This window comes from Convolutriloba macropyga, chromosome 4 (assembly GCF_964194025.1).
Source record: "Convolutriloba macropyga chromosome 4, txConMacr16.3, whole genome shotgun sequence".
NCBI classification, from domain to species: Eukaryota; Metazoa; Xenacoelomorpha; order Acoela; family Convolutidae; genus Convolutriloba; species Convolutriloba macropyga.
The window spans coordinates 7,055,151-7,077,836 of record NC_134471.1 but is presented as its reverse complement, the minus strand read 5'-3'; the positions used below and the strand labels follow the sequence as shown (position 1 = coordinate 7,077,836).

The following is a 22,686-nucleotide window of genomic DNA, read 5'->3' as shown; positions in this document are numbered from 1 at the left end:
CAAGAGCACCGCAATATAGCTACGCTCAGCTTACAGCTTCGCAGCTAAAAACAAAATCTAAGCAGGGCACATCAAAATCTGGAAAATTGGGTTTGACGGGTTCATCCCGTTTCTATTTCTGGCTTCGTTTTTTATTACTTTGCTCTATTTAGATTGCTTTGCTGAGCAACTGCTGTTTGACAGCACTTTAAGTGCTGTAAGACAAAAGAATCTTTTTTCCAAAAGTCGCTGTCAAAATTTTTTATGAACTGAAGCGACTAATAAGACTCACCTATCACTCGATAGCAACACATGAAATTAGCCATTAATGAGTTTAAACGATAAATCAGCCATAAGTACAAATACTAACAAAACTAAAAAATTCTTCAATACCTTTTTAATAAGAACAGCGAACAAGTCAAAGAAAATACAGCAAAAAATATAACAATTCGATAAATTTAGGCATTCTTAGCAACCGATCGCACTAGCCTAAGAGAATAGACCCCAAATTGAGCAAACAAAACTCGTACACCTCAAAAATATGATTATATTTCTTAAAAACAATGGAAGTCAGTCTTAGAAAGAATTAGTTTCCAACTGACAATTAAATCGGTTAGAAAAATGATAGTAGCAACCTATGAGACGTGTCCCTAATAAGAATAACTGATAAGACAAAAAGCTGCCATTAATTCCCAAAACCCCGAATGGGACTCAAAGAACCAAAAAAATTGAAAACTAATTGACTTTAGAGACTTTTTTAAAGTGCGGACTATTTTTACATCATGCTGTAGCTAGATATAGTCTTGTTACTTAAATAGAGGATACAGGGGTCAGTACCAAAGCCAAAAAGCATTACAGATGGCAGATTGCCGGAATAGCTGCGAAAGAATAGACCTGCGTGCCATATAATAGAAACAGATACAGATCTAAATTGAAAAAAATTGACGCCGCTCAAAAAACTAGGTTAAAAAACATTCAGCGATAAATTAATAAAGGTTGTTAAAATTCATTCCACAGAAGCCTCTTATTAGGGACCTTTACTGCACATATGAGTTCCTTTCACCTTAAACAAATTCAATTAAACCTAAGTTTTAAAGTGCGAAAGTCATTTTATTGAGTGAGGTAAGTCACGTATGACCAAAATCTAATCACGCAAATAACCTAAACACTTTCGCTAAAGCGAGTGAGAAATGATGTCACGCGCGCAAATGCCATTAGTGACGGGAAGAAGGCATTCAGAAAATTTGACTTTTTCAGCTTTGCTATGTGAACAAATGGAAAACGAAAAAAGAGCGTCAGACGACGAAACAAAAAACATAGCAGGACAAGTCCTGACGCACAATTCAAAGAATTTTCATTGACTAAACAGAAAACTAGACCTAGAACGGACTATGAATGGATTGGAAAGACCATTTAGAAAAAAATCCGATCCAAAAAATCGAAAAAACAGTAAAAGTCAAAGTGAAAATGCCGCATGTGAACAAAAAACCACTAGCGAGAAAGCGAATTTTTGTTCAAACACCGTTTTCTCACTTCATTTTAAATTTAGAGCGAAAAAATTTCACGCCGCAAAACCACTCGCTTTTTCGCTCCACTTCCTGTTTCGGCGTGACCAAAATCACTACTCCAATTTGACTTCAAAAATCAAGAAAATGTGTGAACAGATCTTAAAAAAAAAGACAGCGCCCCAATACAATTCAAATTCTTTGAATTGTAAAAAACCAAGAGCACCGCAATATAGCTACGCTCAGCTTCGCAGCTATAAAAAAACTCCAAGCAGGGCACATCAAAATCTGGAAAATTGGATTTTATGGGTTCATCCCGTTTCTATTTCCGATTTCGTTTTTTATTACTTTGCTCTATTTAGATTGCTTTGCTGAGCAACTGCTGTTTGACAGCACTTTAAGTGCTGTAGGACAAAAGAATCTTTTTTTCCAAAAGTCGCTGTCAAAATTTTTTATGAACTGAAGCGACTAATAAGACTCACCTATCACTCGATAGCAACGCATGAAATTAGCCATTAATGAGTTTAAACGATAAATCAGCCATAAGTACAAATACTAACAAAACTAAAAAATTCCTCAATACCTTTTTAATAAGAACAGCGAACAAGTCAAAGAAAATACAGCAAAAAATATAACAATTCGATAAATTTAGGCATCCTTAGCAACCGATCGCACTAGCCTAAGAGAAAAGACCTCAAATTGACTTTTTCAGCTTTGCTATGTGAACAAATGGAAAACGAAAAAAGAGCGTCAGACGACGAAACAAAAAAAAACCAAGAGCACCGCAATATAGCTACGCTCAGCTTACAGCTTCGCAGCTATAAACAAACTCCAAGCAGCGCACATCAAAATCTGGAAAATTGGATTTTATGGGTTCATCCCGTTTCTATTTCTGATTTCGTCGTTTTTATTACTTTGCTCTATTTAGATTGCTTTGCTGAGCAACTGCTGTTTGACAGCACTTTGAGCAGAATGAGCCAAGAAAATAACTAGCCCGAACAACTCAAAAATTCTTCACGCAAAATGTCGGGAAGCAGCTAAATGAGATCAAGCGAAGCTATAATAAAATAAACTAATAAACAAAAACAGGAGAGCAATAGTAGCCTTTTGAGAAGCTGAGGGTGGCTAATAACAATCAATAAAACGTTTTGACAACAAATAGAAAAGTCAAGAAAATCACAATCCATGAACCCACAATGCTTAATTAGGTTCATCTATGCGTCATTAGGAACCAACAACAATGTCAGTAATGGCACCAGAATATAACACAATAAAGGGGCAATAATCACGAAAGGGTCAATAACCAAATTTTAAATAACATATGACAACAAATCATGTCATAGTAGAAGAGGGCATTAGCTGTCCATCGATGAGTTCAATCAATTGCAAATATGCGCCCTTAGAAAACTTATGTATCATATTAATAGCACTCAAGAGAAAGCCCACTGATCATAGCTGGCAGATGGCAAGAAAATAGCCGCAATCGCTTCGCAGATCTGCAGTCTCAAAAATATATTGAAACATATAAAAGAAAATTCTATTTAAATTCTGAGAGGTTATATTTTGACTAAGAATCCGTATAACTTATTGCTGCTTCTTTTGGCTGCTCTCAAATACCCTTCAAATAGAGTGACACACACTCGCTTGGTTTAACTTATTGAAAAGTAAAGAAAAGTCAATTTCAGAGTGAAGTAGTAATTTTTGAGGGTGAGGTAAGTCACGTGTGACCAAAAACTTAATCACGCAAATAAACAAACGCTCGCTGCACTAAGAATGAAAACTGACGTCAGGCAATTCATCTGAAACAGCATAAAATAATGAACAAAAAGGAGATTTGAAGTGATTGTATTGTCATATGGTCGTAACAAAAATCTTGACGACGAAACAAAACACAGCTGGCAAACTTCCAGAAAATAGCCGCAAAAGCTTCATAGATCTGCAGTCTCAAAAAGATGGTGAAACAGACCAAAAAATTCTTTATGAAATGCTCAGATGTTACATTAAGAATCTGTTAAACTTATTGCTGCTTCTGATAGCTGCTCTCAAATAACCTTCAATTAGAGTGGCACACACACTCGCTTGACCTTATCTCTTTGAACTAAATCAAAGAAAAAACATTTTTGAGAGAGTAAGTCACGTTAAACCAAAAACGTCATCACGCGAATGAACAAATAACTCTCTGCAATAAGAGTGAAAAATGACGTCACGCACGCAATTCAGCTGAAATTGATTGAACGAATGAACAAAAAGCAGATTTGAATTGGTTCTGACGTCACATGGTCGCAACAAAAATCTTGACGACTAAATTTAAAACATAGCTGGCAGATTGTCTGTAGTCTCAAAAAGACAATAGTAAAAAAGATAGACCAAAAAAAATATTCTTTTAATGAAGGGCTGAGATGTTAAATTTTGATTAGGAATCTGTATATTTTATTGCTGCATATATTCGCTGCAGTTAAATAACCTTCAATTAGAGTGATATACACTCAGTTGACCTCATCTCTTCGAATTAAAGTAAAGAAAAGTCTATTTCAAAGTTAGGAAGTCATAAAACTTCACGCAAATGAACAAAAAACTCGCCCCAATAAGAGTGGAAATTGATGTCACGCGCGAAATTCAGTCGAACTTGCACGAAAGAATGAACAAAAAAAGCCGATTTTGACGTCATATGGTCGCAACGAAAATCTTGACAAAATAAAAAAACAAGAGAAGGCCAATAATAGCCTCAGCAATCGCTTCGCGGCTATTAAAAACCAAGAGAAGGCCAATAGTAGCCATTGACGTAAAAAAGCCGAAAAAAGTGAACAGATCTTAAAAGACATTGCACAAATACAATCCAAATACATGGGATTGTGAAAAACCCAGAGCACCGCAATATAGCTTCGCTCAGCTTACAGCTTCGCAGCTATAAAAAGAGCAGTTAAATGTTTATTTCTAATCACCTGTGGCCGGATTGATAAGTTCCCCACCGCCTCCGAAGCAGCAGAGGTTCTCAAATATGACCATGGCCAAGTGAAGAGGCAAAAGATAACGTCCTCTGAAGTGGGAATAGTGGGCAAGGTGCTGTGCCTTCTCTCTGAGAACTGCCATTTCTCCATTTCCACACGTGATACTCCTCAGTTGGTTCAGAATCACTGTCTCCAAATGGTACATCTTAACCTGATCACACAAAAACATAACGAAAACTGAACGAACGCACTTTTGAGATTAGAAAAGGTGCTAAAACCATCATCATCATCATCATCAAAAACATTGTCAAACATGTTTTTCCCCAATGGATTTTTATCATAAACGAGAATTTTGACAAATTTTGAAACACTCAATGGATCTTTTCCGTTTGTGCCCCCCCCCCCCCCACCACCCAATAATATTTTCGAGCACTAATTGTGCCAAGACATCTTCGAACAAAGATTGGTAAAATATGACACCAAACTAACTAAAATTGGGGATATCTTTTCCGTTTGTTCCCCCCCCCCCCCTCCCCCCAAGTACGTTATGCGCCCCCCAGTAACAGAGAACGTGCCATTACATAGTAAATCATCATGCAAAAATATGGCACGTGCGTCTGGTGGTTGCAAATAGTATGAGCCCCGGAAAAGATCCCACTCAAGTGAAAGTTTTGAAACGCCATATCTTTACAGAGCCAGATTCTAGACCGCCAGATTTTCCTAAATACATTGCCACATTTTAAAACTTGCAAAGTGTATGTTTCAAGCAGGGTTCCTCGATAGAATACAAAGTGTAAATCAAGAGACAAACAAACCTCAAACATTTTGGAAGGCGAGGGCAACCTCGCAATTTCCAAACCACACACCGCCAACTTAAACGCAAGAGTCTTCAATTCCGATTTCTCCGAAAGCACATTGACTACGGACACAATTTTGTGTAATATTTGACAAGCTTTGGCACTCAGCTCGTATCTGATTTTCCGTCTAAACCTCGTATGTGGGGGAGGGTCAGCCAAAAGGTCGGGACAGTTGTTAACAAGTGCGTCTGCCAGTTCAACTGCGACTGCAAACGCTTGCTCTCGGAAGTTGTGAGCGTGTAATGACTCCATCAACAGGTGAAGTAACTAAAAGCAGTGTGTACACATTCGTGCTAGGACAATAAATCGGAAGGCAGCAAAAATTTCACCAACAGACCAACCGCAAACCCTATTAAATCTGAATTGTCCTATCAGATTCGAAACGTAAAGACCACTATTTAAAAATGCACTATTGTGATAACAGAGATGTGAAAAGCCAATTCAACTAAAACCAAAAATGAAAGCAAAGATTGGTTGGCAAAAATGATCAACATAGCCGGCAGATTGCCGGAAAATAGCTGCCGTTGACGCGTTAGACGCACATCGAGATTGAAGCAGAAGAAGAAAGATTTAAATTAACAAAAATTTTTTCTAAGTTTCAAAAATTGTTCTAGTTGTGTGCAGTTTCAGTTAGATTCTAAACCTTAACTTACCTTAGCTTCTAAACTGAAGCGTATTAAGCTTATTACTAATATCAGCTAGCAATCACTCTAATGAACTTTGATAACCAAATGCACTATGACTTAATGTCCGAGCTTTATCGGTTTATCCCTTTTATGATTTTGCTCTTTTGGCATATTCACTACATTGCGTAATTCAATGTGTGAAACAATTTAGTATCCTTTCAGTTGAAATAGTGAGTGAAGTAAGTCGGAGGTCAAACGTGAAAATGGTGACTTATGGAAAACAAAAAACGTGATCAAAAGGTAAAGCGAATTAAAAATAGCAGGACAAGTCCTGACGTAATTCAAAGAATTTTCGGATCTTTTCCGTTTGTGCCCCCCCAGCTTAGTGTGTGCATATTATTTGCAACCCCCAGACGCACGTGCAATATTTTTACATAATGATTTACTATGTAATGACACGTGCTCTGTCACTGGGGGGAGCATAACATACTGGGGGGGGGGGGGGGGGCACAAACGGAAAAGATCCGAATTTTCATTGACTAAACACAAAACTAGACCTAGAACGTACCATGAATGGATTGGGAAAACCATTTAGAAATCCGATCCAAAAAATCGGAAAAATAGTAACATACCCGGCAGATTGCCGGAAAATAGCCGCCGTTGATTCCTATAACTCTATCGGGATTGAAAGAAAAGAAAATATAAACGAAAATTGATTTTTGTACAAAATCATTTTGAAAAGCAATTTAACTTGATGTCATTTGGTAGTAGAACATACTCCTGTCTTTCAGTGAGAGGCTACAGGGTCTGCTATCAATACCAATAAGCATTATAGATAGTAACTAAAACTTATGAGAACAAAGTTCAAGTACCGGGCATCTAAAAATGGGCTTTATGGGTTTATCCCGTTTCTATCTCTGACTTCGATTTTTTTATACTGACTCTCTTCAGTTTGAATTGCTTTGCTGAGCAGCTGCTGTTTAAAAGGACTTTGAGCAGATTGACAGAGGAGTGAAACTAGCCTAGAGAAGTCAAGATTTCACGCAAAATGTCAAAAAAGCGGCAAAAAGGTAAAGCGAAAAAAAGTTCGACGAAGTAAAAAAAAAATAGGAGCGCTATAATAACCGGCTGAGAAGATGAGGGCGGCTATTAAAAATCAAAGTGAATTTGCCGCATGTGAACAAAAAACCACTAACGAGAAAGCTAATTTTTGTCCAAACATCGTTTTCTCTCAACTTTAAAATTAGAGCGAAACAATTTTACGCCGCAAAACCACTAGCTTTTTCCCTCCACTTCCTGTTTCGGCGTGACCAAATCATTACTCCAATTTGACTTCAAAAATCATGAAAATGTGTGAACAGATCTTAAAAAAAGATCTCTTTGAATTGTAAAAAGGAGAGCGCCCAAATAGTAGCAGTTTGAGAGGCTGACGGCAGCTATTAAACATCTTATTTTGTACAGACCCTCACGGAAGCTAACTTAGCAGAACCTACCTCGATATTACACTTCAGAGGATTCAAGTCTGCAAATATGTCAAACACGCGATTCTTGCCACTCTTTGCATTGCTTCCTCCAGCGGGATTCTTCGACGTCACTCCCTTGTGGTGCTTCACGAGTCCAACGGGGACACTGCTATCTCTCCCTCCTCTCGAACTTCCAGGCATGGTATCGGGTGGTAAATTGTCCTCTTGGAAGTGTGGACGAGACGTAGACTCGGATGCTGAGAGGTTCCCGTTTCCTCCTCTCTGACTTGATGAGCTGCTCGCTTCATTGCTGCCTTCGTTGCCCATCAATGCATTAAAATGAGTAATGGGTGGGAAGTCTAAGTTGGCTGAAAATAAGAAGCTCTTTAAAATATTTAACTCTATTTCTTAAAGAGGTAATCAAGTTGCTTTTTCCGTTAAACAACTATATAATTAACTGAACTTTTTTCATAATTATGTTGAGCGACGGTCTCGCAATTGATAGAGACGTTGATTTTCAATAGCAAAAAGCTTTAGTATTGGCCCCTTTTAAGTACGCCATATTCATTTCTGAAAGCAGCAGCTAATAAACAATTTTTTAAATTGATCTGCCTCAAGAAAAGTTACTTCCGGGAATTTGTTTCAATAGCCGGACTTCAGAATGTTGATTACCTCCATAAGAGTTTCTCAATCCAGTCGAGGTGATGGATTCCCGTCTACTGGAGGTATCCAGTCCCTCGTCAATTGAGTCACTCGGTTGTACTCCCATTCCCGACTGAGCTATATGATGTGCGTTGCTATGGTGGTGTTCGAAAGCTGGGTAGCCGAGGTGATGTTCATTGCTATCGTGGAATGCTCCTTCGGAAGCAACTGGGTCAACTTCGTATGACTGGTTGAGGTCCTCCTCCTGATCGTAGTAATCATCGTCATCATCCATCAGCATCTCCGAGGAATTGTTCTGATCTACTGCAATACACAAACGGCTCCATGTATACTCAATTTGTTTTTAAAAACGATTCATGTAAATCCTTTTTCAAACTGGACAAATTTGAATTATGTAAAGCTGGCAAAAAACTACATGGCAAGAGTTACAGTGGCCGCTCTGGTGAATTGTTGCATGCCCTTAATTTAAACCCAGACAAGAGGGTCGTTGTTTTGACCAATAACATGACGGAAGGAAGAAAGCATTTCACAAGATTTCAACAGATTCCCTTTTAAATTTGTCTCCGAAGAACACCTGTCTACGTATACCAGAGGATACTAAGAGCGCACTAACACTAAATATAGCCAGAAAATTGCCGGACAATAGTGGCCGTTGACCCGCTTGACGCACATCGGGATTGAAGTGTGAAATCGAGAGCAATTGACAACATAGCTGTCAGATTGCCAGAAAATAGCCGGGATAGCTTCGTAGATCTGCAGTCTCAAAAATTTTGAAAAACGAAAAGGTGAAATTTCTCATCTTTGTATAATTGCTGAGTTATCATTGCTGATGTTATATTATGATTAAGAATCTGCATATAGTATTCCTGCTTCTATTAGCTGCTCAAGTAACCTTCAGTTCCCCTTATTTCTGTTAATTTCGTAAATCATTTCGAAAGTGAGGAAATCACTTTTGAGAGTGGTGTAAGTCACGAGATCAAAAACAATCACTCGAATGAACAAAAAAACTCGTTCCACTAAGAGAAAAACGACGTCAAGCACGCAATTCAGACAAAATGGCATGAATTAATGAACAAAAAGCACAGAGTCGTAACAAAATTCTTGCCACAGAAATAAAAAACATGACAAGTCCTGGTTTACAATCAAAAGAATTGATTTAGCTGTGACCCAACATTTAATTACGCCCCATTAGAAGTCCAATGAGAACAACTTGTTTTGACACCATTGAGATTAAGCAATTAGACCACAAGAACAACAAAAATAAGGCAAAATATCAACTTTTACTGTATAGTCAAAATCAAAAACGACTTCTATGAAATCAAGCCAGTAATTATTATCCCCTTGTTTCTCATCAGCAACTGATAAACCTGTCATTAAGGAGGTTAAAGTGATCAGACAGCAATAAGTACAATAAATACTTGCAAAACTTTACTAATAGTTAAAAGCGGACAACGTATAAGTCAAAGAAAGCAATATCTACCTGCATTAATTAAAGCTTTCTTAGACACCAATTAAACCTGTCAACAATGAGACTAAGATATAAGATAACAAAGTTAACAACAAAAACACACAAAACTTCTATATTTCTTGAAAACAATTGTTGCTAAAGTCATAGAAGGCATCAGATTTGAGCAAACGAAACGGTTCAATGGACTAAAATAGCCCCTATTAGCAACCTATGAAGCCTCTGCTTAATGAGAATAAACAATAAGATTAAAAAAATTGCAAAGCACAACACAAATTACAAAAGCAATAGTGTCAAAGTCATGAAAACTATTAGGCTATTAACTCGAACCATTAATTAGGTTCGTTTGAGCCTCATTATCAACCAATCAGACCTGTCATTGATGATACTAATTGATAAGACAAAAAATTTTTTTTAAAAAAACGGGCAAAATCAAATATTCATTATTTCATGACACAAGTGTCGAAGTCATAAAAGGTTTTAGCTGCCCACTTGATATATTCAAGCAATTTAAAATAGGCTCAATTGAAATGCATATGTATTATACTGCAAGCAAACAAGGAAAAGAAACACTGAAAACAGAAGTCAAATTTACGCACGTTAAAGATTCCCTCCCAGAAACCGAACATATGTTCAGGCACCAATTTCCGACTACACTTTAAATATAATTTGAAAAAAGTCAGACCCCACACTTATTCTAATTTTGGCTCCCTTTACAACTTCATCGTGACTAAGATCACCACTCTAACTGAACTTCTCACTGACGTGAAAAAGCCAGAAGTGTGAGAAAATCCAATACAATCCAAAAACACACCAATACAATCCAAATATTTTGGATTGTAAAAAACTAAGAGAAGACCAATAAGAGCCCCCGCTATCACTTTGTGACTAATACGTCTAGATGAGAGAGAAAGCTAAAGAACAGTCACGGAAAACTCCTATTTGAGTGCTACCTTTTGATAATCTGGTATTTAAACAAAATGTTTTTCTTTTAACTTCTCTTGTTTTTTTCTTTTTAAGTTAGTGCATTGGAAAAATCTTGATTGAAGTCTTGAAAGCAAAAAATTCACTACAGGAGGAAGAAATTACGGCTGAACTAAAATGAAAACAACGTTAACCATCGATTCCAAGCACAGGAAAGATGCAACCCAAAGACTCATTGCTAATAGTAAATCTGCACTTCGAAGCTCCAAGTCCTAACAGTAACGCAGATTAAGAATTTTTTTGAAAATTTAGGTGTTGAAATTTCAGAGGAAAATCTAAAAGTAAGCCATATTATACACAAATCCGGCACCAAGTACCAACTGCTAACAGTACTTTACAAATTCAATTATTTCGCAAACAAAGTATTTAAAAATACCCAGAAAAACAAGATAAACAACAAATTCATGATCTTAACGATCCCCTCTCAGAGTGTGAGGCTCTGGTCAAACGCGAAGCAAATAAACACAATATGATCACTGCAACAACTGTGCACTCTCCGTACTGGTTAAAAACCGTAGGTAAAAGGCAAAATTTGTCAGAATAAACGAGGTCGAAGATTTGTGCACAACCCAGTAAAACCAAAAAAGCATTTCTAAAAATCTTCTACTGGAGTTATATATTCACCAGCGTAAAAACAACCTAACATTTGTAAGGAATAAAAACAAACTTCTAACTTATTCCGCAACTTTAAGTAAAAGCAATAAAATTCAGCACTTATTATTCAACCTATATTATGAGCACAACAATATTTGAGGTAAGAACTTTAAAACGGGCCTAATGTGCGAAACAATGTGATAGCTCTTCTCATTCAATTTCATAATTTTTTGGAAATTCTTAGAAGTCAGCTCATACACTTGTTTCTTTTATAGAGGATCTCAACAACCATAAAGTTTAGAAAATTGTTTTAAGACTGCTTGTAATTTCCGCGGCCTGCTGCCTGTCGTATGTGATTTAGGCAACCAAGAAGACGAAGCAAGCGTGAAAAATCGGTTGATTTTGATTTGTTGCTGGTGATTTCCGAAAGCAACAAAAAACTACAGAATAAAAAAGAAAAATAGTTATTATACACTGAAAAAGCGTGTAACGGCAAGGAAATGATAACGAATAATTATCTGCAGCCACAAGAAAAAATGCAGGGGTCCGTAATCTAAAACAATTCTATTTTTATTTTGTTCAACAAAATCGCTCAATCTCCAGAATGCTTAGAAGAGGTTGAAATTTACATTAACAACATGATTAAAAAAACAGAAGCAGGTTGTCAGATATGGCTCAATCATCACTAAAACAACAGCTGTTTTTCTTAGGATCGTTATTAAAACGAATTTCTAGCAGTCGTATCAAAAGAGCTAGAGGTGTTGCTTTCTTCAAAAACAACAAATTGTCATATACATTTTTAAAAATTTAGAAACAAATTCCCGTTCACCAACTAACAGTTGCCCATGAAAACATAAGAGAACGCATTTGCTTTTCTCGTTTTTACGCCACCAGATTGGACTAATGAAGCCAAGTCAATTTCTTATTGGTTGAGAGAAATCTCGAAAGCCTAATGGTTGACCCCGAAACAAAGCACGTACCTTGTGGGAATTTACACAAATTTACAGCATAGGCCTTTACCAGTTTATCCTCATTCGATTGATCAAAAGGTGAAATCGGTCAGGCCAACGATCAAGCGTGAACTTTCTTATCAGACAACAAGGACTCAAGTAATAAAACCCAAGACGGCTTACCATCATTGCTTCGGAAGAAATAGTACAACTGCAAGACTCAGCCATGACACGCATGACTGAGATACTAGTCCATAGTCTTACAGTTGACTTGGTTGAATAATCTAGATGATTACATGCTCTTAAGTCTACTCTTTTCTTAACTCTAATCTTTTAAGAAACAGTAATAAAAATTCAGCATAGAGGTCGTTCAGCATCAACTATAGGTTATGCGGCAAAATACCTGGAAAGAAACCAAACTGATCAGACAACAGTATTGCGTAAAAAACTAACAGGAACCAAATAACTGCGACAAATAAATATTAATTGAAATGGGTTCACACATACCCATTGGATCTCCTCCGATTCCGTGATGTCCAGCATTCACATTCAGTCGTGCTTGTTCTGCTGCTGCTGCAGCCGCGGCCTGGTTCCGTTTCAACATTGTCTCATGCACACTCTGGGCTGTCTCCAGGATATTATTGACACGTGGATAAGTGTACAGTAATTGAGATGCAGTGAGTATCACGGGTCTGTTGTATTTGAACATTGAATCAGTGTAGAACTGAGCTGGGAATTCAGACATGGCGGCTTTTATCACTGGTTTGAAACCCTAAACAACAAAATAGAGTTTTGATTTCGTTACTTCGAGAAACGATTCCTTCCCGACATAGTGGTTTTAAAAGGTGAGGTGACATTCTGCAATCTTTCGCAGAGACTCCGACTTCAAAATTTAAGCGGGTAACAGGAAAAAATGGGCGAAAATTGTCCTTTATATAATGAAATTACGCCTCCTCGGCAGTTTCGATAAATTCTACATTTTAACCACTGAAAAGTAACATAATGCCCTTGGGCTTTAGATCAAGTTCTTGAGGACGAAAAGTCAAATAGCTCAAGCGAAAAGACCCACAAAGCCAAAATCATTAATAAAAACTTTGTTAGAGAACAATTGAACGGCCACTTTCACGTTTAATAAGTCAGGTGAACTTACTTGGAAATTGCGAAGTTCATTCCTCTTGAACTGAAGGCAAGTTCCCTGGTTGGTCTGAATCTTGTGTATACAATACACGTGGTAAAGTCTCATAGTGTGAACAAGAGATCCCTTTTCATCCGATCCCAATCTTGGATTGAGAATCAACAAGGTCCACAGGTCAATTATCTCATCCATCAGAGTAGCGCAACATTGCTGGCCTGCAACAGTACTAGACACCGCAGACCCAGAACTTCTGTTACGATTTGCGCCAGCGTTACCGCTCCTATTGCCTGAATTTGGGTAGTAATGCGCGGCTGTTCGGGACGTGAACCACCAAACTACAAGTGAGTCAATATTGACACACTGTTGAGTTATGATGTCAAGAATCAAGAGCGAATTGGGATCTTGGCGCATACATAATTCTCTGACAATTGACAGCAGGTTCCAAACTGGTTCCGGTTCTTTGCCCCTTATAGGTCTCAGCAAGGTGTTGAACTCCGAACTGGCAGGTGGTGTCATTGACTGAGGATACACTTGGCCAAAATCAGTTACAGAAGCCGGCATAATTTGGACAAACTTCATCAGAGTTCGTTTCAACTTTGAGTTCAACTTATCTTCGTCCAGGGTCCACATACTGATATCGTCGATAGATGGTCCCGCTGTCGGATCAGGTGCTCCTTGGATCAAGTTGATCGGCATCGAGGAAGGACTTAAGAGGTTCGGATCCGTCTCAGGTCTCTCTGCAATTGGGATCTTTACATCGGAAGGGGTATACCCACACAACTGGTCCAAAAGTCTTTGCGCCGTTGGCAGGACTTGAGTAGGAAGTTCTGATATTAGATATTGAGCAAACTTTTGCAATTGGTCACGTTGAAGCCTGGAAAGGGATTCTGATACAGGAGCCCGAATTTCAGCTTTGAAGGGATGTTCGATTCGATACAAACAGAGAGCCACAACGTGGCGACACCATTGGATATCAGACTGGCAGCCACAATTTGTATGTGTGATTCTCTTTCTGTCGAAGGTCACTGATACTGTTATGCATTCTGGTTTCACTGTGTTAGAGAGAGAACCTGAAAGAACATAAACTCATCATGAGATGCTCTTCCAAAAAAAATAAAGGGTACATTTCGAGCGCATCTCTCGAAGCATTGAATTTTGATCGCCTCCCATAGAAAAAATTGACACGAGTGAATGTCAAATTCTGCCTATAAATTTGTGTTGCAGATACAGACCTCAATGTTAATATTGCTTAAAAACCATTTGAAAATAAAAATTTGTAGACAGCAGATTATAATCCATATAAATTAACGATGGCAAAAAGGAAAACGAAACTACATCTCCAACAATCGATATCTAGCCCACTAAACGATCAAATTTACCCACCCAGTGAAGGAGGAACTGTAACTTGTCCACTCAAGTGGAAACCAATTTGCAACATCTTGTTCACCGAATTCTTCCCAGCACAGATTGCCTCACCCTTGTTGAACTCGTCCGCATTTCCATTGCCAAGACATGCATACAAACGGATGTCCGAGGCGGCCGAAGGGAAGCTCCAAAATGATATACGCAGCTGCACGTCCACTGGAATTGGTTCATTGTATTTCTCAATCGCCTCAAATGGAAAGTGCTCGGCCACTTTGCGCGCACATACTTCGAGAAGGGTTTCAGGCTGGAAAACTGTGCATCCTGAAATTAAAATTAGTCAAGTACCGTAGCAAATATCACCAGCAAATGAAAAACAAATCCCGTACTCAATATTAGCAGTAGAGATATGTTAGGCTTGTCAGTTAGATTATCTCGGGGGTCAGTTCATTCGGGAATGGTCTTTTGAATGGCGTTATCTATTGCAATTTCCAGTTTTAGTAGCAGCAGATCACTCTTCAGATGTGGGCCACTCAAAAATTGGAATACTTCATTGACGCTCTTAATAGCGACTATTGAGTCTATAACTAAAGCCAACTCATATTTCTCGTGAAGTACATTTGAGAAGCATCGAAAAACTGGATCTTTTCAAACTCTGCGCTAGTTCAGTTTCAATGCGCTTAAATACTGCGTCTTGATAGTTTTTGGACACTTCGAAACCAAAATTGAGCAAAATTTAAAATTAATTTGGGGCGTTCTTGTATTAGACTTGACGTTGTTAACGTCCAGGGTTTGTAAAATGAACACTCCTCCTAGATTAAAGGGAGGCGTGAGAACAGTTCCACGCTTATTTTCGGCTCTCTACAAATAAAAGACTGGATTTCTTAAAAAAAATCATAGAACGAACTAACAAACCTGACTTATGTGTTTCATGGCGGCAAAATGATTGATCTCTGTCGTTTGCTGCAGTATTCCAGCCACGCCACGTGATCAGCGACATGTCCTGCTCACTCGTCGAGGAATCTAATGACTCTTCTTCAAAGCGATCCGAGTCTTCAAATATTGATTCTCGCTCACCATAAGTGGTGCCAACAACGGCACCAAGAGTGAACACATTCATGGCTTCAGCTATTCATAGATAACTGAAACGATTTCATGACTGCCTCCAAATTTTCGTATAAGAGCATCAAACTTTTAGGGAGAATCAGAGCCGAGCCGGCGTATACTTCAACAATATAAAACGAAAAATAAAGCCTGACAATTACCGCGCTCGGATTGGTCGACTTTAAACTGATGAACTGTTGAAGTATTTTTGGATCTCTTCCGTTTGTGCCCGGGGGATTGATGGGGGACAACGGTGGGGGGGGGGGGTCTTTGGTTGCATGTGGGGTGGGAGAGGAGAGGTGTGGGGGTGTGCTGGGTACCACACAATGGGCATACGTCTCCATCCTCCATCCAAAACAGTTTCTGTGAATCGCATACATGAAGACTAGCGAGCTGAAAGGCTCCAAGAGAACTTAGTAACCTCTGGGCGCTACCTGTTTATCCCGTTATCGAGGACAAAAAATCAAATGGCTCAGACGAAAATCAAATGGCTCAAGCGAAAAATTACATAAAAAACGAAGACCACAGGACCAATATAATTACTACAAAATTCGAGCCCCCCCCCCACTAGTACGATATGCACCCCTAGTAACAGAATATGCGGCATTACATAGCAGACAATATTGATGCCACATGCGCTTCAGTGTGGGGGTACACCCACTAAGCTGGGTGATGGGGCACCAACAAAAAATATCCTAGAAGTCAAAAGCCTATTTCAAACCGCAAAACCCTCAGAAAATTTAGCGACGAATGCGGAAAACCTTTGAAAAATTTGCGGTCAAAATGCCTTCCCCAACACTGTGTGCATATTGGCTGGTCCCGGGAGCTCCCAGCAATACATCTTCATAAAGCATTTCGTAATTTTCATCAATACAGTGAAAATAATTCACAAACATCAGCTGAGAAAAATGTAAAAAAAGATAGGCAATTCTTGAAAATACTAACTGATGGCGAAAGTAGATGTGTTAAACTAACAAACTCATTTCTTCGAGAACAGCTCCAATTGTAGCATCAACAACTTGGTAACGCCTATATATCCTAGAGCCTCGGATGGAGCTCCTTAGGAGCGCAAAGCTGATTCTTGCCTGTAGATATGATGGAAGAGCTTCGATGCCAGTTGTTCCAGCGCTTTTGAAGCTGAAGCTCCAGCTCCACCTGAGCAATCAAACCAAGCGGAGAAAAAGTTGCTTTCAAAATAAATTATTCTTTGTTTATATTTGATCCTTTTAAAAGATTCGTGATACTTGTAGGCTTCGCTATATCTTTCGTGACAACTTTTTGCAACCGGTTGCAAGCAAATTTGACATCGAAGTATGCGTCGTTGAACCTGGATTCCCAAGGTCCACTCGTCTTGATTTCTAATCTTGCATCACCATTAGTTGTCGTTGATTCAAGGACAAAAATTTCTCCCCTTTCAAATATTAAAGATGAGGTTCGATCTCAACATCATACAGACATCACTCAACAGAATATCGGACAATGGAGGGCACATGCCACAATGAAATTTTCATTCCTTGCGCATAAATATGTCATCTTTACTGGGTCCCTACATCAGCGAAGGGCAATGCCGTAACAAAAGTCGCCTCTCGTTAGAAAATGACATTGCGTCAATGGCATAGCGTTCAACCACCTTGATGCTCCTTTTTATCTAGCTAAGTCAAGTGAACTAATCTCGCTCTTACTCGATTCGCTCTTAATTAACGTCTATTTCGATTTGATATAAAGCACTTCCTCCCCTCTTATTTTATATACAATTTGTTGTTGCTTTAGCTTTGCTTCAGGCTTGAAAAGTTATGAAAATCCAGCTTTTTAACAGAGATTTTTCCGCCTTAATGATCTCTCTACACAATTCTTTCCTGCTGCATTGTCAGAACCTATTACACAACCTAATACTTGTTAACTCTCTCCGCTTCGAAATGAACAAAAATCTGGTGTGCTTTTTAAAAAAGATTTTCTTTTGAAAAACCATGGCATCTCGTAAAGTGCTAACTCAAAGCTGGACCACGTTTATTCGACGAGTCTTTTCCCATGCTATCAAGAGAGCCGACAGCGCGACTGTAGTCAAGAAGTTTAATCGTCAAGAATTTTAATTAGGGTATTTTGGCAATAAGTGGACAGGGAAAAGGGGTCACCGTGGGTTGCACCTTCCTGAGAGCATTCTTTTTTAAACAAATCTGATGGTTTACGATCTGAATTACATATGGAATGATAGAGGCCAAAATTTATAGTGGTTTTTAATGCAAGACCATGGTTAATAAGTATGTTCTGTCGAAAAGCAAGATCACTTCCGAACCTTTGTTATAAAACCAGATGTCAACGAATAAAGGATAAGCTAATTTCTCTCGTTTGATCCATACATTGTTGTTGACGACCACCTAAAATTTACAGTCTGGTTGAACGCACTCTGCAATAGTTCATCCAAAAATTTCCGTAAAATTTCCCTCAATCCATATCGGTTGTACAGCGGGGAATTTATCAAGGGCTACCAGCGGACAAGAACTATACGGAAGAAGCGCCGTCAATTGAGAAGTTACTATGCGTATTGCTAGTCTAGCTATGGTTTTGCATAGATCGCTCAAGGACACCTCGAAGCAAACTATAATTTGCTTTGCGTTGTTCTGGAGGTTTCTCATGTAAGATATCAAGCAATGTATTCTTTTCAATTTTATCACATAAAGAAAGGACACCACCCTCTGCTTCTTCGGAAAGACTTGGAAGATTTCCTGTTGACATGCGGGTCAAAATTATGTTTTCATCAACAAATTGTTTTGCTTTGGTTCACTCATGCATTCTTGGACAGCTTCTGCTTCGAGAAACGGAGTCGATATCCCACATCTACTGATCCATGGTATCTACAGATTCGGCTTTTCAATATAAAGAGGATTTTCATCACTCCACTTTATCTCAACTCATGTCCGTTGAAGACATCAAATTAGGCCTTGTGAAATCGGGTAAGAACATTTCACAATTAGGGGGTTTTCAATCCATCGCCCTAGCTCTCCTACAGTACATAATCAACACCATTTCTTGAAAGAGCAAAAATTTTACTAGTATTTTTGGGGATTTGAGAAAAATATATAAGAAGGACCGTGTACCCCATCCGGCAACGACGGATGTAGGTCGGAACATAAGGGATGATGAGTAGCACTTAGCCGGATGCTGCACTCGCAGCTGTTCCCCTCCAGACAGTGTAAAGACGGCCCAGTCACAAAAATAGCTAACAAGTGGAGAGGAAAGCACCAATATATATATATATATATATATATATATATATATATATATATATATATATATATATATATGTAGCACACATAAGGAACTGGTAATGAAGGATTAAAATAAAATAGGATATCAAGGACTGAGCAAAGGAATAAATTTAAGCAGCCATACACTCAGTGCAGCCTTCCCTCCTCCACGACGGCGCTAATCGAAGTCTCACTGAGAACACGAGGCATAAGGGCGCGACATCCCCTCAAGCAGAGAACACAACTCCTCAGAAGTGCGAAGCTGATTTTCGTTCGGAAGTAGCTGACAGTGTCGGCGTACGGCTATCAGCGTTTTTCGCTGATCTTGGTTGCGAGTTGTTTCATAACGCGCGATGCTGATGGCCCATCACCGCCCGAGCAAGCAAAAGCCAGTGCGTTGAAACTGCTGTGTTGTGTTTCGTACTTATTTCGCTTGATGCTCTCGTGATATTTGTATGCATCTTTTATCGTCTTAGGGCAGCTCTTCGCGTGAGGGTTGAAAATCTTTGCATCGAAGAAAGTGCGATTAAAGCGGGAGCCTCTCAGACCGTTTATGTCCAGTCAAGCGTCATCATCAGTAGTGGTGGAATTATTCGAGAAAATTTCTTCATCGAGCGACTGAAGTTTTGGCTCTATCTGGACATCGTGGCAAACGTCATCCATCAGGTTTGCAAACACGTCTCTGATTTCGTTGTGTCGTAGGTGCGCATACCCGCCTTTGGCGCAATGAAGGGCATGAGTGAGCTTAATTATTTCCCGCATGGGCAAATAGCTGGCGTGTTCTTCGCTTCCTAGGTGTTCTTCATGTCTGCTTTCTGTCTGAGACTGATCTTGGTTTGTTCTAATTCACGTTGTTGAATTTCGAATGATTCATTATTAAATGACGCAAACGGAGTTGAGAGTTCAATTGATTTTTCAAGATTTTTATGAAGATGTTGTGGGAGGGCAATGTTAAGTCCACCCATTCTGAGAGGGAGAGAAAAAAGTTCTCTTTCCTCTTGGATTATTTCTTTGCCGACGATGTTCGGTACGACTCGGCCAAGCCGCTCCTCTACCTTGTACAGAACCCCGTCCATGGAGGGTTTAGTACGCGAGAGGAAGCTCAATTTCTGTTGAACCCCCTTCGTCAACCTTTGGGGATTTGAAGCCTCTTTTTTGGGATCGGCAACTGATACCAATTCAAAGACGCTTTGAAAAGCAAAAATTTGCCGACAGTGGGCCAAAAAAATTGGCATTGTAAGTTCATTTTTATGCAATACGTTAAAGTAAATACTTCCAAGTAATAAAATGTCAAGATTTTTGGAAGATTGTCTGATTTGCATATGGCCCTGATCGTGCTTAAACCTGATAAAAAGAAGGGATGTATTGTTAACAATCCTCTTTAAATTTCAGAAGTTAACAGGAAATTCGGTTGAACATCCACGGCGTTAGACTTCCTACCGATCAGCTAAAAACAAATGAAATGCTCAAGTTTCGTTAATGAGTCGCATTGAAACCGTGGTAAGTTTGGTTTAATGCTCTGCATTTAAAATTTCAAACTCGATTAAGAGCAAGGCAAAATTAAAGAATTTGCCCAACCCCAATTGTGAGTGCTTTCCCTTTGGACATCTGAGTTAAAAAGAGACTATGAAAACAACAATGGAAAAAATATTGGGAAATTAGTCTAAGAGTTTTAAGAAATCATTTTAGATTTTAATCAGAAAATTAAAATCTTATTTTTGAACGAATATTTTCTTTTATCGCCAACTAGGCTAATTTATTTAAACGTGGACAAGAACACTGCTCTTGGGTGTGAATTTTGCTAGAAAAAATAAACTGTCTCCTCTGACATCCACCATTTATTTCAGTTCTTTACCGATATTGACTGCCAAAACAATTGAGAAATCCTTTAGTTATTAGTTGTAAATAGGCTAAATATTGTATATAGGAGAAGTTTTCGATTGATTTTTTCTAAAATAAATCCTAGCATTGTTTTAATTGTAGTCTCAGACAAACGTAAATACATATTCATTTTATCCTTTAATAATTTGTGAAACAGTTGTAACCTGACGATGAACGTAAAGTTCGAAAACGTTTCATTTGAATGCCGGAAGATTTTAATTTGACAAATTGGTTTCTTTTACAACGGCAATGCAGATGCGTATCAATAAGTGATCAATGTTGTGAGGGTTTTAGGTGTTGAAAACGACAAAACTGCTATCAGTATCAAACTAGTGTCAGGAAAGTACGATGTCGACTTGCGCAACTATTATGTTATTCAATGGGGCGGAAGAAGATTGAGGGTTATACTGCCAGAGATTCGATACGAACAGCAGGGACTCAATTTTTGGTATAGAACTGGATTTCGGGTGAACATCCTCCAAAAGAAAATAAACTTCTTCGACAAGGAAGAGTTCTAGAACTAATGTAGAAATGTTTCATTGAAAACTGGGCTGAGAAAAACTTGTAGTTGGTTCTTTTTGTGCCTGTACCAGAAACGTCGTGCTAGTCCTATGTTATTGTTCCGGGACTTATACTCCCCGTGATATTGTCACAAAGCCATGGTAATAATCATGATATCTGCCACCGAATATCAACAAAATCCAGAAATAGTAATGTAAACCCTATTATCGTCAAATTCATTTGACGGAAGACTAAAATGAAAGCCATGTCATCTAAGAAGCGTCTGAAGGACCACCCGTTACCTTTCTACATCAACGATGACGTAACTGATTTACCTGCCAGCCTGTCCCACGCTATCAGACGAAGGAAAGATATCTCAGGTGTTCATCTTGTAAACAAAAAAACAATACTGTATGCTGTTGATAATCAGAAAACCTGTTTGAAAACTTGTTTGCTCTCTACCAATGCGATTAAAAAATTTTTTCAGCCTCTCTGCAAATATAGTTCGCATTTTATCTGGTGGTCCCCCATACTAGCGCACCCTTGAATATTAGTCAATTGAATCAGAAATTGTCTCCGAAAGGAAGGCACAATCCGATTTATGCATCTTGGTCTTCGCTCAATTAAAAGTAACAACCTAGATGAGCTCTATACATGAAAAATCTAGCAAATAAAACTGGGATAATCTGTTTAATTGAAACTTGTGAACATGGTAGCATGGATCAAATCTTGTATATAATTCCTGAATTCAATATACCAATTACGAACGACGGTTTCAACAGAAACGGCGGAGTGACTGTGCATGTACATTCGATCATGAATTACTCATGTATAAATCCAAATAGAGAGGAAGATGAATTGTGTAACATTGAAATTAATCCAGGAACAAACATGTTCTCTTGTCATGTATATACAATTCACCACCTGTTGATAAAAACACATTTCTCATTGTTGTCTCAATTCCTGCCATCTTTTACAACAGTCAATAATCTTAGGTTTATTTTAGGAGACATGAACATTGAACTCTTGATAGACAACAGTATGAAATGAAAGTATGAGAAAATAATTAGAATACATGAAAGTGAATAATTTCTATCAAGCCTTGATCGAAACCACGCGGATTCACGGAAACACTAAGACTGTTATTGATCACATTTTTCACAAAATAATCCAATCTCCAAATATTGATCCGACAGATCTATGCATCACGGACCATCTCGCAACGGTTAATTAATTGCCCTGGCAAACAATACCACACTAAACACAAAATCTATTACAACAAAAAAATTTTTACTTCATAATACAGAAAAGAAACCATTGTTCTAAAGAGAATGGAAAACCAGACTTGTCTTCCTAGATTCTGGACTAAACCTCAGTGAACAAATTTCCGCTTTTTGTTGACTACATGAAAAGCAGAACGACAA

At 38.4% G+C, this 22,686-nt stretch overlaps 1 protein-coding gene across 1 annotated transcript in view; it reads right to left on the bottom strand.

The window, feature by feature from the left end:
- The window catches only part of LOC142337440 (zinc finger SWIM domain-containing protein 8-like), a 97,569-nt gene extending 81,877 nt beyond the window's left edge, over positions 1-15,692 (bottom strand). The window contains exons 1-8 of the mRNA XM_075386666.1: positions 15,447-15,692; positions 14,553-14,855; positions 13,185-14,239; positions 12,542-12,806; positions 8,051-8,344; positions 7,409-7,746; positions 5,248-5,556; positions 4,427-4,643 (exon numbers count right to left, since the gene is read on the bottom strand). Coding sequence (XP_075242781.1) covers positions 4,427-4,643; positions 5,248-5,556; positions 7,409-7,746; positions 8,051-8,344; positions 12,542-12,806; positions 13,185-14,239; positions 14,553-14,855; positions 15,447-15,651 — 2,986 coding nt within the window. The 5' untranslated portion in view covers positions 15,652-15,692. The remainder of the gene's footprint in view (positions 1-4,426; positions 4,644-5,247; positions 5,557-7,408; positions 7,747-8,050; positions 8,345-12,541; positions 12,807-13,184; positions 14,240-14,552; positions 14,856-15,446) is intronic.
- Positions 15,693-22,686: the final 6,994 nt, after the last annotated feature.